At 40.9% G+C, this 14,175-nt stretch overlaps 1 protein-coding gene across 2 annotated transcripts in view; it reads right to left on the reverse strand.

The window, feature by feature from the left end:
• Positions 1-954: 954 nt before the first annotated feature.
• sacs (sacsin molecular chaperone) overlaps positions 955-14,175 on the reverse strand; it is a 30,508-nt gene continuing 17,287 nt past the window's right edge. For both annotated transcript variants that reach the window (XM_029255246.1, XM_029255247.1), the window contains exon 10: positions 955-12,813. In XM_029255246.1, coding sequence (XP_029111079.1) covers positions 1,265-12,813 — 11,549 coding nt within the window. In that variant the 3' untranslated portion in view covers positions 955-1,264. The remainder of the gene's footprint in view (positions 12,814-14,175) is intronic.

Here is a 14,175-nt window from a genome sequence, read left to right on the forward strand (position 1 = left end):
TGATTATGTCACCTGTATATTCTGTTACAACAAAGAAAACTGCAGTGGAACTAGGGATAAAGCCAAAAAAGAAGTCATAACTTTGGCAATAAAAAAATTTTGCATTGTAGAAAAGATCACTTTAGAGCGTTAAAGGAAAGGGTGTTCCAGTTTCGATCCCAGCCCACACTTTGCATACCAGTTTTACCCTAATGAGTTCTAGAAGTCCATGTTTACCTTATTAAATCAACTGTACATCACCTAGCAATAACCACAATCTGTTGAAATACTTAGCTGGTATAAGGTGATTTTCACAACACACAGGCAAGAGCACTTGAGAACAAAACCCAAGAGCTGGGCTCGAAGTCACAAAAAATTTGCACATGAAGTGTTTTACAATTGTGCTCCTAAAAAGACAACATTCAACATCCTTTTCCTGTGCAACAGAGACTCGGACAAGGCGCAGGGGTACAGCAGATAGGAAAAAAAATAAAGTTTTCCTCCCTTACATGATGACAGCCAACAAAATTGATTTAAAAAAAAAAAAAAAAACAACATTCAAAACTCTTAATTCACAGGTTGCCTCTCCCAGTACTGGAGAGACGCATGAGCGCTCTACAAGTGCAAGTGCAAACAGAAAGTCTTTTTAGAAAGTGCTTCATCTGATTGATTTACCAGCAATAAGATATGATACACAGACTATACAACAGGTAAAGAATCAGTTGAACTGATATGAATGAACCTCATAGAAATATACAAATAAAAATGGCATTTTTATTGTTGATTCATTTTCATGTCTTGCCAACAGAAGTCCTGCCATTTTAACGATGATAACAAATCTAAATACAGTTCACTTGTGGTTTATGACAGGAAGATGCACTTTTATAAAAGTTAAAAGTAAAAAAGCAGCATATTTATAATTTTCAAGAGACAAAATGTGTATGTGTACATGTATATATATCTGTGTGTGTGTTTGTGTATTATGGGAATTTGACTTTTAAAAAAAAAAGTATTGCTAGGGATTTTTTTTTTTTTACAGCAACATTTTTACGTCTCTTTAAAAGTATCAGCAACTTATTGTCAGCATTAGACAGCTGCTTCTTTGAACATCAAGCAGCTATATTTTAAATTTACCAGTATTGATGCTGCATATATAAGCTGCCAGCTGGATACATAAATTTGCCTTAACGCAACAATACAGTCAGGAACATTGCACGCAGCCACTATGTTTTCTACTGTTTAAAGGCTCTATGCATATGGCCTTGTTTAAATGGACAAGTATAAGCTATATTTTTTGCTGCACAAAAGTCTCAAGTTTAATAATAATCCGTGCTGTGCATTCCATCACTCTCATTGCAACTTCAGACGTGTATCTATCATTGGGAATCTGAGGAAAGGGAAGGAGGTCAGGATAGCGAGTTCTCAAGCTGTCCACACCATAACCCTCCAGTATGTTCACGTCTTTGGCAAGTCCAGCCAGCTGCGAGTTGTATTCCTCCACCTTCTGCGCTAGCGCTGTGGGTTTTACGTCCTTATCCGATTTCCCACGAACAGCATAGTCGGCAGCTATCAGAGCAAGTTTGGTGGCTAGGTAACACTTAAAGCACACCCACTCATTGGCATTTTTGTGGAGATCATTCCTTGCGGCTGAGAAGTTGGCCCTCGCTTGCCTGAGCCATCTGCGTGCCTCCACAGGGTTCCCAACCGACTTAAACGATGGAGGTACAAAGTAACGATTTGAATGCGATGAGCCAGAAAATCCCGTGTACTGCTCCCGAAACTGCTGCTTTTCAGACTTATGACTTGTAGCCTCTTGATTCCATGATGTGTAAAACCTTTGGAATGAAAACTTCTCAGACTGCTGGAAGCGAGTGGATGATGTTGAGAATGGTCTCCTTGATGTCCTGTCTGCAGTCTGCTCTACCAGGGACTGTTTCTCCATTCTACTGATTTCATTCTGTAGGTGTTTAAAGACTTCTGTGGCTATATCCAAATTCTCAGCATTTTTGTCTGGGTGCCACTTGAGGTATAATCGCCGTATAATCTTCTTCCTTTCAGTTTCTGGCAGTTTCCATGCTTGTTCAATCACTAAGGTCACTTCTTTTAGAATTTCTGGCAATGCATTAAGCCTTAATTTCTGGGGAGATGGCTTTGAAGGAGGGGCTCTGAGACTTTCTTTTCCAGGAAAAAGTGGCGGCATCATTCGCTGACCAGGAGATGGACATTCTGAAGGACTTGTTGGTGTTGATGGAGCACTATCCCTGATATGAGTGCTGTCATCTTGTCTGGAAAATTTGTACAAGTCAAGTGAACTGACAATTTTATACTCACTGTACCCAATGTCAATTTGGAAACATTTCCCTAAGAAACTTGGGTTTTCATCCTCTTCTCTTTCCACTTCTTGAACTATGATGGCGTAAGTATAGGTTGGTTGGTAAGAGCCATATATATCTCCTCCTTCAGAATCAACAAGGTATCCTACATATTCTCCTGGGTAAAACACATTCATGGGATCCATTAGTAAAATGTGATGTATTTCTGCAGGTATCGGCGTTCCTGGGAGGGGAAGCTCAAGTTTAGAAGGTTCAGTGGAGTCATATTTGACACCCAAATTGTCCAGCTTCTCTGTGATCCGATAGATGTCGTTGCACCCCAGCATGGCAATGAGATAGGAGGTGTCAGATATCAAGTTATCCGTTGCAGATTTAAGTGTCATTGCCAGGGCTAACAAGAAATTGATATCTTTGCTATCTGAGTGCTGAATATACAGGTGTATCACTGATGTTCCATACCTTTTCAAAAACGCTAGAGTTTCACTTTTGCTGTTTGGGATAGGGCTACAACCTTTGACACGCAATGTCGTCTGCAATTTCTCAAAGCAGGAGACCTTTAAACCCTCACAAAGAGCTTTGCACAATCGGATAGCTTTTTCTTCATTCACTAGGAAAGCGTTGTCATTTTCGTGCTTCATTATGCGAATTAGCCCTGTAATAAATTGTTCTGATGACAGGAGCAATTGCAGACGACCCTGAAGAGAGCAAAGAGCTCCAAACTGACACATTTTGGGAGATTCTTCATCTAACTGCTCTTCCAGTATACTACTCAGAAGTCGGGGTCGAAGCTTCTGAGGCAGCAGCATGATCAGCTTTGTGTGGAAAGCGTGATCTTTGCCGAGGTAACACTGACTCATGTCCACTAGCATCTGGACCCCAACATTACCCTGGATTCTACTTTTGTAGTGTGGGGCATCATCAAACACTAAACCATTTGATTTAGCTAGTCTGCCATCGTGACTAGGCAAGTAAAAAGTCAGATCTCTGAGGTTTTCAAGGTCTTTCCGTACCTGAACTGGATCATTCTGAAGGCTTTTGAAAAGTCCAGAAACAGCTCGCTTCACTGTTCTCATTTCATTTGGATCAAGCTGCTTACCCTCTGAATTTCTGTAAATGCGGTAAAGGACTTCCACATATTGTTTTGTTGACACAACATCCTCAGTTCCCAGAAGCTTAAACAACTGATGAAAGGTGCCAAGTTCTAAAGGGAGTTTGTAAAGGTAGGGTTTGAAGTCTGATTCATTGTCTAGATTTATGACAACCTCTTCTGGCTTTAGGAGTTTCCATCCCTCCTCAACCATGACAAAAGATATACCTCGTAGCTGATACCGAAAATCCCTTTTGTCTGCATTTAGAAATTCATAAGTGCTCCTTAGGACTTTGTTTCTCGTTTTCACCATGTCATCGTCAAGGTTAGATATGCTACAGATATTTTTGCAGTTGCTTATCACTTTGTCCAATGGTGGGTCCAAGTTGACATTAAGCATGGTCAAAACTTGATCAAGTTGTTCTTGGCTAGCGAGTGTGCTCCCTTCTTGGTCTTTCATGCTAGCGGGGATGGCCTTTTCTGGAAGAATAGGGCAAGAGGTCCAAAGTAACTGCATGATATCCGTTTGCTTGAACTTTGGATTCACCTGTGACCCATTGAAGCGAATCAGTGGGAGAGTACCATTCATTTCCTGATGTTGAGCATGGAGTCTAACAAGTTCAACTGGGGCACGTTCAGGGCACAAGAATGGTATCATTGATAAATCTTTGAGAAAGGTACCCACAAAAAGATCTGTTCTCTCAGTAAAAATGTGATTAAGTAAAACATCAACAACCATTTGTGTTGTTTCTTTGGACTGAGGTTTAATGCTGATCTCTTTTGCAAACTGTAAAACTTGCTGCTGAGAAACTATGTACTTCAGTCCAATATTTCTCAGGAATGTGATCCAGGAAGGGAGAAATGAAGTCCCATTCTTTGGCTTTGAGGCTTGCTCAATCTTCTTGAAGAAATCTGGGGGTATAAATGACTTTGTGGGCAGCATCACTTCAAAAACCTTCACAGTTTGATCAAAAAATGTTTTTGCAGGTTTCAGTCTGTTTGTGGAATCATAAATGAATGAGAGGCCTTCCAGTTTCTCATATAACTTATCCTTCATCCCACAAGGCTCCTCCATACTCAGAAGTCTCTCCTTAAGGTATATGAGATGCTCAATTTTTGCATCATAAGACAAACTGTCAAACTTTGGCAGGAGATGCTTTAAGTAGACCTCAAGATCATCAATTGGAGTAAATCCAAGGAAACTGAAGAGCTCTTTAAGTTGTGGGTTGTCAGCTAGAAAGGCTGAGGATGTTGTGTGTGCCCATTTTTCCATATCAGCAGTTGGAATGCTTTTTGTAAGGACGTAGCAAGACCCAAAACTGGACACACTGATGTATCTGCCACTCACTGATTTGTAACATGGGAGCAACTTCAAACAATGTACATCTTCCTGGGACAAGTTAAGTAAATTGCAGTTAAAGTACAAGAGAAGTGCCTCAAAGTCTTTGTCAGTCAACCCACTGGTTTTGAAGGCTGAGGTCTGAATCATATACTCCAAAGCTTTCAGGATGCTGGAGGGATTCTCTATGTTTGCTGCATGTTGTGCTAGAAGAGGTACCACAGGGTTCTCTTTGGTGCAGATTTTGTTCAGTGCAAGCTGAATGCATCCCCCCTTCATAAGGGTATGGAAGACTTTGTCATTCTGTCCAGTGGGGAAAATGGCTGCATAGATGAGACTTAAAGGCAGCAAAACATCACACTCAGGCACAACCAGCTTATTGCTTGAAACCATGAATTTGGTACCAGGTAGCAAGGCCCAGTCCTTCAGAATGTCCAAGACAGTCTCAAATTTGGGTTTGATGTCTGTGTGATCATCCTTGACGGCAATGTTTTCACTGATAAAGTGCCAGGAACTTTTCAACCAGGATTCACTGGCATAGTTGTCTCTCCATTTTACTGGTGTTCTTGTCCGATATTCACGTGGAAGGACAGATCCCAGGAGACCTCCAAAGCTACTGATGTCAAAGACTTTTGCCACGTTAGACTTCATGAGTAGCTTGCTGTACCTCATGTAAAGTGTGTTCATAAACAGCTCTTTTCTAGAGGAAATCAACTCATGGTGTGTTGACAAAAATTTGGGTCTTTTGGAATCAAACACCTGAAGCATGTTATCCATTGTAATCAAAAGTGGTAACCCCTCTATTTGGACATCATCCTCTTCTAAATCTTTGAAACTGTAGTCAACCAGAAGTTTGAAGCTATGAAAGAGCTTAAAATTCGATTGCTGCAGTCGACACGGTAGCTTTCCCACCTGACATGTTGTGTCTGGTGCCGAAAATGTCAGAAGGAAGCTGCGTACATCCTCCGGTGTCACGTAGCGCACAGGAATCCCTGCATCCTCTAAACAGAAATAGAGACTGGCAGTCTCCTCACAGCTGTACACCAAGTTGAAGCCAACATCCAGAAGCAAAGCTTTTAACCTGTACACATTTTCAGCAATAGTTTTTCGTGTAGTTATGTTGTACTCTGTATTTTTTAAGTGCTGCAGTTCATCCTGAAGAAGGTTGTCAAAGAATGCTCTGCCTTTATTTGCAGTGGATGTGTTTACCCAGGAAATATATATTGCAGAGTGCATATCTGTATTGTCAAGGTGGGGAGCCCTTACAACAGGCAGTAGACGTTTGAGGTCTGCATGAATGCAGTTGTAAACTGCTTTAACAAGACAATACCAGTCTGGCTGAATGTCAAGCCTGTTGACTGGAAAGAAGAACAAAAACTTCTTCAACGTGTCTTTGACTACGTGAATGGGTGTACCCTGCAACACAGTCATAGTGGGATCTGGACCAGGGAAAAAACGACGTTTCAGCTGAATGAGTAGTTCCACGCATGCTGGTGATATCACAGCAGTCATTAGATTGTTGTTCCAGTCACTCCTGACACCGACCCCATTGTCATCCCTCCAAAGGTTTCTCCTAGCAGAATCTAAGGCAAAATGCCCATTGACATGAAACGGGAGACCAGTTTCTAGTGAAAGAGGCAGAAAGCAGAAAGCTCTGTGCGGTTTTTTGTAGTTGTGGCTTATACATGCAGCTACACCACCACGTGGAAAGAGAGTTATGTCTTCATTTTTGTGTGCTGAAATTACACTCTTGGAAACTTTTTCAATGTTGGAGAAGCCAGATCGGTTGCAGACCAACCAAGTCGTTGAGTTCCCATCCGAGTCTTCTATGTCCATTGTGTAGGTGATCTGTTGGACAGGGATTTGAGTCAGCTGCTTTTTTTTGGTAACGCTGTCAACCACAGATGCATGAAACTGCTTGCGCTTTAAGCGATCGCCATCTGTAATTTTAGCAGTTACAGAGTACAGTACTTTCAGATCTCCTGTGCTGATGTCTATGTCACAGATGGAGATTTTCTCCATGTGGTTCAAAAACATAAGCAATTCAGCTCCATCGGTTCTCAGCTTGTCAAGGAGATTTTGTACCATTCTGTCTGAGGCAGCAACAGAGCTGATTTCAGAAATTTTTGCCATGTCTGCACTGCGAATTGGAAATCGGAACATCGTGGCACGCTCAAGTTTGAAGTGAGTGCCCAAGTACAAATTTAAAACATCTGAAAATTGTGTTCTAAAATCAGAATCCAAGTCTCTGAACATTCTTCCAGGACTAACAGATGTTGCCCCTGGAGCATAGCGAGCATGGGGATCAAAGATGCATAGAATGTCGTTATTTGAAATGAAAGAGGGACAGTCTGTGATGTGATAAACGGAGTTGAATCCTATACCATATTGACCAGTTTTACCTGGATTTGCTTCCTTTGTACCTCGTCCAAGGTTCTGGATTCCTCGCACATCATCTTCAGTGAACGGCTGGTTATTATAGACACAAAGAGCAGGTCCCTGCATAGGAATCCATTTGTCATCAAAAATTCTATCTGTGGAGTGGCATCTTGGATCGAACACAAAGTAAATTTCTGTGGCTTTGGCATCATCTGCATTTTGAAGAAGCTCTTTCAGCATTTCCTTTTCTGATGGATATGCATTGAGAATACTTTTAATTCTGCTTGTAAGTTTCTCTTTCTGGCCGAACTCGCTTCCAAGGGTTGTGAAACATATGTTGGAAGCATACCTTTCTAAAGCCTTGTGTCGTTTGGGCACAGCTCCTAATTTTACTGCCACTTCTCTTGGAATGTCAGCATGGCAGTACTTCACTGTTGAGTCCCTGACTTTGATCCACGGACAGTCATTGTAACACAAAGACTTTGATGGCTGCAGTGAAAGATTGGTGTCTGGCAAAAGTATTTCTCCATAGTTGCTCTGACAGAATTCCGGGTTTTTGTCTCTAATCAAACTCCATATTCCTTCACTGATTATTCTGCGTGACAGCTGAAAGCTCTCCTCTGAGAGGGGTTTTCGCCCACATTCTTTTTTCACGAGCTCAAGAACCGCAGAAAAATTTTCAACTGTGAAGCTTGGCAAAACCCCAACATTCTCAAAAAGCTCCCGACAACTGTTTCTGTACTTATTAGGAAGTTGATACAGATAGGGCGCTGAGTCAAAGTTCAGATGGAAAGCTACCTTTGATGGATTCACGTATGTGTTTTCTACAAGAATGGAGCTGAATGTTTTGAGTTCTTCCACAATTTGTTCCTTGGCCACATCATCTTGTAGCATTTCCTCGTGCAGATATTTGTAGCAGGCATTGGTTATATTTTCTTGATACAAAGTGACTCCATCAAATGACTTAGAAAGCTCCATCAATTGTCTCATTACAAGTTCAACAGTTGGCTTTTTTATGAGTCCCAAAAAGTCTTTAACAGCTAAGGTGATTGGGCCACACCCTTTAAAAGATGGCGAGTTCTCATTGAGTATGGGTTTCATCAAGCAAACAGTGTCCTGGTGCTCAGTTGTGTACAGATCAGTAGCAGCAAACATAGCTGAAGGAGGGAAGTTGTTTCCATACCATGGTAGTGAGAATCCTGCAGGTTTTGTCAAAAATGGAAGAAAGCAAATGTTCTGCAGCTTTTCAGTGTACTCTTTTGATCTCGGGTCATGAATTTTAAGTTTCTCATCAATGAGACTAAGCAAAATACTGCTGCGTAAGCACGCTGCTGTGTGATCACTCTTGTTTAATGCTGCAACTGATTCAGCCCGCTCAATAAGGTCTTCCCAGGAAAGGTCATCCTTAACCATTCCCAGTTGCACTAATTTTACTAAGCACACTGGATTCAAGTAGTCCTGTGATGTTCCCTCTGGGAAACGGCCATCATCGGAATTGTACAGTTTTGCTACTCTTCCCTCTGGATGTATGAGTCGAGAAGGCACAACAAGTTCATGAGATGATCCAGAGCATGGGATGCACGGTGTTTCTTTTAGGATCCCTGCAAATTCCTCCAATTTTTCATTGAGCACATAATGCATTAAGGGGTCACGTAGGTCCTTGTCAATATCCTGGATGTGGGGAAAAAATACATCAGAGAAGAACTGCTTTTCTGTGAGTGTGTTCTCCATAAGTTTACCTTTACATCCAGCATCATCAAAGCCTTCTTTGACCCAATCTGGCAGCTCAACTGCACAGAGGTCTTGGGAGCCACTCTTCCGGAGGTACTTCAAAAAGATCTTAAAGGCAGCAGGGCCAATGTCAGACCTGCAGAGCAAGGAATCATCCAAGAATCTGACATACTTGATGGACACCCAGATTTTGCCATCAGAGAACACTTTTGCAAGGTCACTGTGACCTCCTTTGGCTATTTCCTGATAGACCCCCTGACTGATCAAGGAAAAGTCATCATGAACAAGACTAGGATCAGGCCATACTGCATAGTAGTTGTAGTTAACCAATTCTCCACTTTCTGCCATGGATCGCATGATGCTGAGGGCAGCCAAGTATGCTTGAACAATCACATGCCTCATGAAGACTGAGTTCCAGTTTCCTTTTGTGTCTGTTTTCCAAATCTCTTTACGATTTGATGTAACAGCAAAACAGCCATTGATATGAACAGGCAGGCCCGTTTTGATCCTGAGAGGAAGATAGCAAAACACTTCTCCAATGGGAGTGGGACTTGTCTTCACAGTCCATGTTCGATTCTCTCCCTCTGAAAGCAACACTGCGACACCTCCACAGGGAACTAGTCCAAGCCTTTTTCCACTTTCACTCAAAGAGAATTTGAGGGCTTCCCCCACATCCATGCATGAGCAAATAAGCCAGTTTGTTACATCAATTGACTTTTGAGGCATTTCATCAGTAAGCCTTTTGACTTGACCACCTTTTGCAGCCATCTCAAAGTATGAGGATGGATCATCATCTGGACCCCTGAATAGTGGTGAATGAAGATCTACAATGCGTCTGAATACGTTGTGAAACTCTTCAACCACAATTCTGATGATGCAGCCAGATTTGGGGACGTCAGCAGGCACTCGGTTAGTTCCTGCTACCTTTTTCATGACTTTTGCTGCTGCCTTTAAGATGCTCAAAGGTCCGTAGGATGCCTTTGATGACCAGACACTCTTGTTGATAATCACTACATCTTGGGAAGCTGCAGGATTTGGTTCTTCATATTTAAGGTATTTCAAAACCATTGAGCCAACATGTTGAGTAAAAAGAATGAGACGATGGCCACAAATACTGAATTCATCAACAAGCGAGTAAATGTCTGTGGTGTTGTAGTAGGCAGTACTGATTTCACTCACTGATGCCTCCTGCTCAGTCCTAAAAGGTAGTCTAAAGAGGGTCCCGTTGTATTTGTAAGGGGACTCTTGGGAAAGAGGCAGCTGACAATTGAAGACATTGACGAAAGGTCTGAACTGATTTGGAAACTTTCTTAACCGTTTTTGCTGTTTACTCCAATTAATCTTAATACCAGGGTTGGATTTGTCTCTGATATGTTTGCTGATGTGATTGATGTTGGGATCAAACATGATCATGAACTCTCTGCTCATAATAATTGGGATGTCAGTCACATGGTAGACTGAATTGAATCCCAGTCCAAATTTGCCTACTTTGTCAGCTTCACATCTCTTCATGGACCCTCCTAGTCTGGTTATATTTAGAAAGTCTGTGTCTGAAAACACAGAATTGTTGAAAGACCACAATGCAGGGCCATGGCAAACAGCCATACCAGGGTCCAGCAGGTTCTCCCTTATCTCAAGATTTTTCCTCATATCAATAAGAAAACTGCATTCTGTTGCATTGGCATCATCAGCATTCTGCAGGAGTTCTTTGAAGATATCAGAGACTGATGGGTATTCCTCCAGAATGTTCTTAATGCGTACAGTTAGAGGTTCTCGCTGACCCGACTGTTCAAACCCAAGGTTTTCGGGATTTATCAATCTTGTACTTAAGCACGGCACTTTTAGCCATTCAGCAGTTTTCATTGGAATGTCGTCATGAACTAAAATGATGGGCTCTGTCACATCTTCAAGCAAGTCATTGAGGTCATCCACTTTGATGTCACAGTAACTGCATTCATGTATGGGTTTCATAACCAGTTTACTGGGATCTTTATAGCAAAGGATGGGAACATGCATGTCAGTGTCCACAGAAATCTGATTGTTGTACAGCCATCGCAAGATGTTAATCAGCAGAAGAAGATTGTGTTTGCTGTCTTCTTTTGTCATTTCTTGTTCAGTCCTTTGTCTGATAGTTCTGACCACCTCAAACACGTGACTTGGGACAATTTCTTCAACTGAGCCACAAAACTGAAACAGTTTATGAAATTTTGCCATAGTTTTTGGTAACGAGTACAAGTAAGGTTGCAAATCTAGATCAGAGATGGGTTTTAAAACAGTTTGACTGGGAGAAGAGAATGTTTTCCCAGTCCAGACCCAGTCGAATGGCAGTGACTTCATTGCTTCTCTAGCATCTTCAAGGTGTGCTTGCATGAAATCATAAATTTCAAAAAGAATTTGTTGGAACTGATACCAGTCTTCTGTGGTAAAAGCTTGGGATTTATGCCAGTCATTTACTGCCTTTAAATGCTGTAGAACTTGATCTACCTGGGGCTCTAATGATAGCTTTAGTGCCTTCTTCATACCTCCCGAAGTGCGCTCCACAAGAGCTACTGATGAACCCACTAACACGGCATAAGAGATATCGCACATCTCGGAGAATGAGCAAATGTTGAACAGGTCTCCCATCCATGCCAAAGAGAGAGGGTAATTTAGAGGCCTGTCTTTACAAACTGGAACCCACTTAAGTTTTTGCAAAGAGGCCTGGGCTTCTGGAGATTTTACTAACTTGGTCTGTTTGTTTAATATTGTCAGCAACGTTTTGGCTTTTTTCAGTAGGGGGTCCCATTCTGGCTCAGCCTTGCGCTGTAATTCTTCAATTTTATGTGCTACCTGAACTGCATCTTTTTCAGTGAGCTGCACTTCATTTTTTAGCCCCAGCTGTCTTAGAGAATGGAGCATGTCTGGGGATGAAATGTACAGATCTGGGGGGAACCTGGTCTCCTCTTCCATATAGAAAAGGTCCTGTAGAATGTCAAGCTCTGGATCAAAGAGATCTGTGGCAGCAACAGGCTTTTCTTGAGCACTATGAATGAATTTGAGAGATGAAATGCACTGAATTATAGAGGGGTCCTCATTCTTTAGGAAGGATAAATGCTTGAGAACCCAGAGCATGAGTTTGGTAACTTCCTCTTTGGTGTAAAACCCCTTCTGTATGTCCTGAAGAATCACCTTTAAACATTCAGTACTTTTCAACTGTTCAACATTCAGTATTTTAATGAGACGAATGGCAGCCTCATCAGTACTGTCAATGAGATTCATGGACAACCGGACATCTGACGGAATTTTGGCTGTGTGATGCAAAGCTTTGGCCCCCTTTAATGCTGTGAACACTGGTGTGCCTTCTTCTGTGCTGGGTCCTATTTTTTCAAAGATTGTGAGTTCCTGAAGAATGCGCTTATCTTTCTCTGTAACATCTGACAAGCCAGCTAAGAAACTTCTTAATGCAACCTTTTGTTTGTCAGAGAAAGATGCAACCTGACTGGCTACTCTCTGAGTTGAGGATCTGTCCATTATTTGCAGCAGCATGCTGGGTGATGACTGATGGATGTAGTTTTTGAGTAGGGGGTGTTGTAAGCATGGATCAAGCTTTTTCATGATAACGCCACCAAGTTTTTTCATGACCTCTAAAAGACATTCTGAAAGTGGAACCTCCTGTTCCTCTTCCACAAGAATGATAGGGGAAGGACTTCTGAGGCGCAGAAGCTCTACAGACACCATCCCATCCTCCAGTGGTATGCTTGGGATCAAAGGCATGTCTTCTAAGATGGCAAGGTCATCAGCAAAGTTAATGTATAGGTGTTTCCACACCATCTTTAGCCAGTGGACAGAAGGATGTCTCTTCTCCCGATTCCCAGGATTCCACTCAACAGCAAAGTCTCTGGAAGGCCAAGCTGTCGTAAGGATCTCCTTGATAAGACGGGCCGATCGCTCAGGTGTAAGCTCTTGTACCTGGGTACACGGTCTTCCTATAAATAGTCAAAAAAGTAATTAACAAACTAAAAACATTTGATACATGTCATGCTTTAGGAAATCAGCTGAGCCTAAAATAGCTTTTATTTTTACAATTCTTTACGCAAAAGAAATTTGAAGGTATTAATGCCGCAAAATAATCTCAGCAAATCAACTGAGTTTATGCAGGCTGGCTTTGTATGGTAGTACATTATATTTATGTATTAACTGCCTGGTAACAACAAACTATTTCAAATTATGATCAGAATTGTAAAGAATATTCCAAATTTATGACAGATGTTCTGTATGCTTTTTTATCATGGAAAAATGTACCCAGTAAAATTTAAAATGTGAGCATTAACTACATACCATATCAATTCAACACATTTTGTAAATAATGTAACATTCACATCTAAAAAGTTTCCTAACATTCAGAAAAGACTGCATGGAAACTGTCCTAAGATAATTATAAGTGATCCTTTAAAAATATTACATGGCTGACACCACTATGCATATAACTACTGTGCACTTCGCACAATTAATCTGTCTTTCTAACATAAGCAGGTCTTTTTACTAACAATCCAGTACTTTTTCTTTTATGGCTTAAACATGCTGAAACAAGTATAAAGCAACCAGGTTTCACTGCTCTAATTCAGATTATCATTTGTGCTGAAGGCATTAGACTTAATGAAATTAATTCAGTCACTCCAGCCTCATTCCTACCAAATCTATGGACTGAGAGAGTATATTATATATCTGAGGTTAAAATATACATACTATTTAATTACAAGTAATCAGTTCTGCACTGGATTTTTCCCCCAAAACATTCCAAAAATTTAACTGTAATATTGGCACTAATAAAGAAGTTTGGAAAAGGGTATAGAAGAAGCATGAAAAAACATTACATTGTAAACAACTTTTTTGTTAATATTCATCTTTCAGTTGTAGTCACTCTCACGTGAAAACTTTTTCAGTTAAAAAAATTGCTTATCATGCCAAAACACTGGTGTCTGGAGCCCAGATAAATTATCTGAACAATACAGCAATACTTAAAACAAACGAATCAACTTCACATAGACCTTAAGGATCCATGCAATGTATGCAGTAAATATTAATATTTTAAGGAATAAAAAACACTCTTTATAACAGATGATCATATAAAATTAGAAACAGCCTGTTAAAAACTATGTTAGGTAAGCCAAGTTGCTATGGTTCTCGTTACTGATAAGTCTTTAATACTGAGTCACAAGTCAACGCTCTACATGTAAATCTGATACAATACAGAATATTTATTTTGGGAGTGTAGTTTACAGAGATCTCTTTTTGAACTGCTAAGGCCTTATTGTCAATATTATATTTTAGCAGTCCCCATCTCAAGG

Source organism: Scleropages formosus, chromosome 10, assembly GCF_900964775.1.
Source record: "Scleropages formosus chromosome 10, fSclFor1.1, whole genome shotgun sequence".
NCBI lineage: Eukaryota > Metazoa > Chordata > Actinopteri > Osteoglossiformes > Osteoglossidae > Scleropages > Scleropages formosus.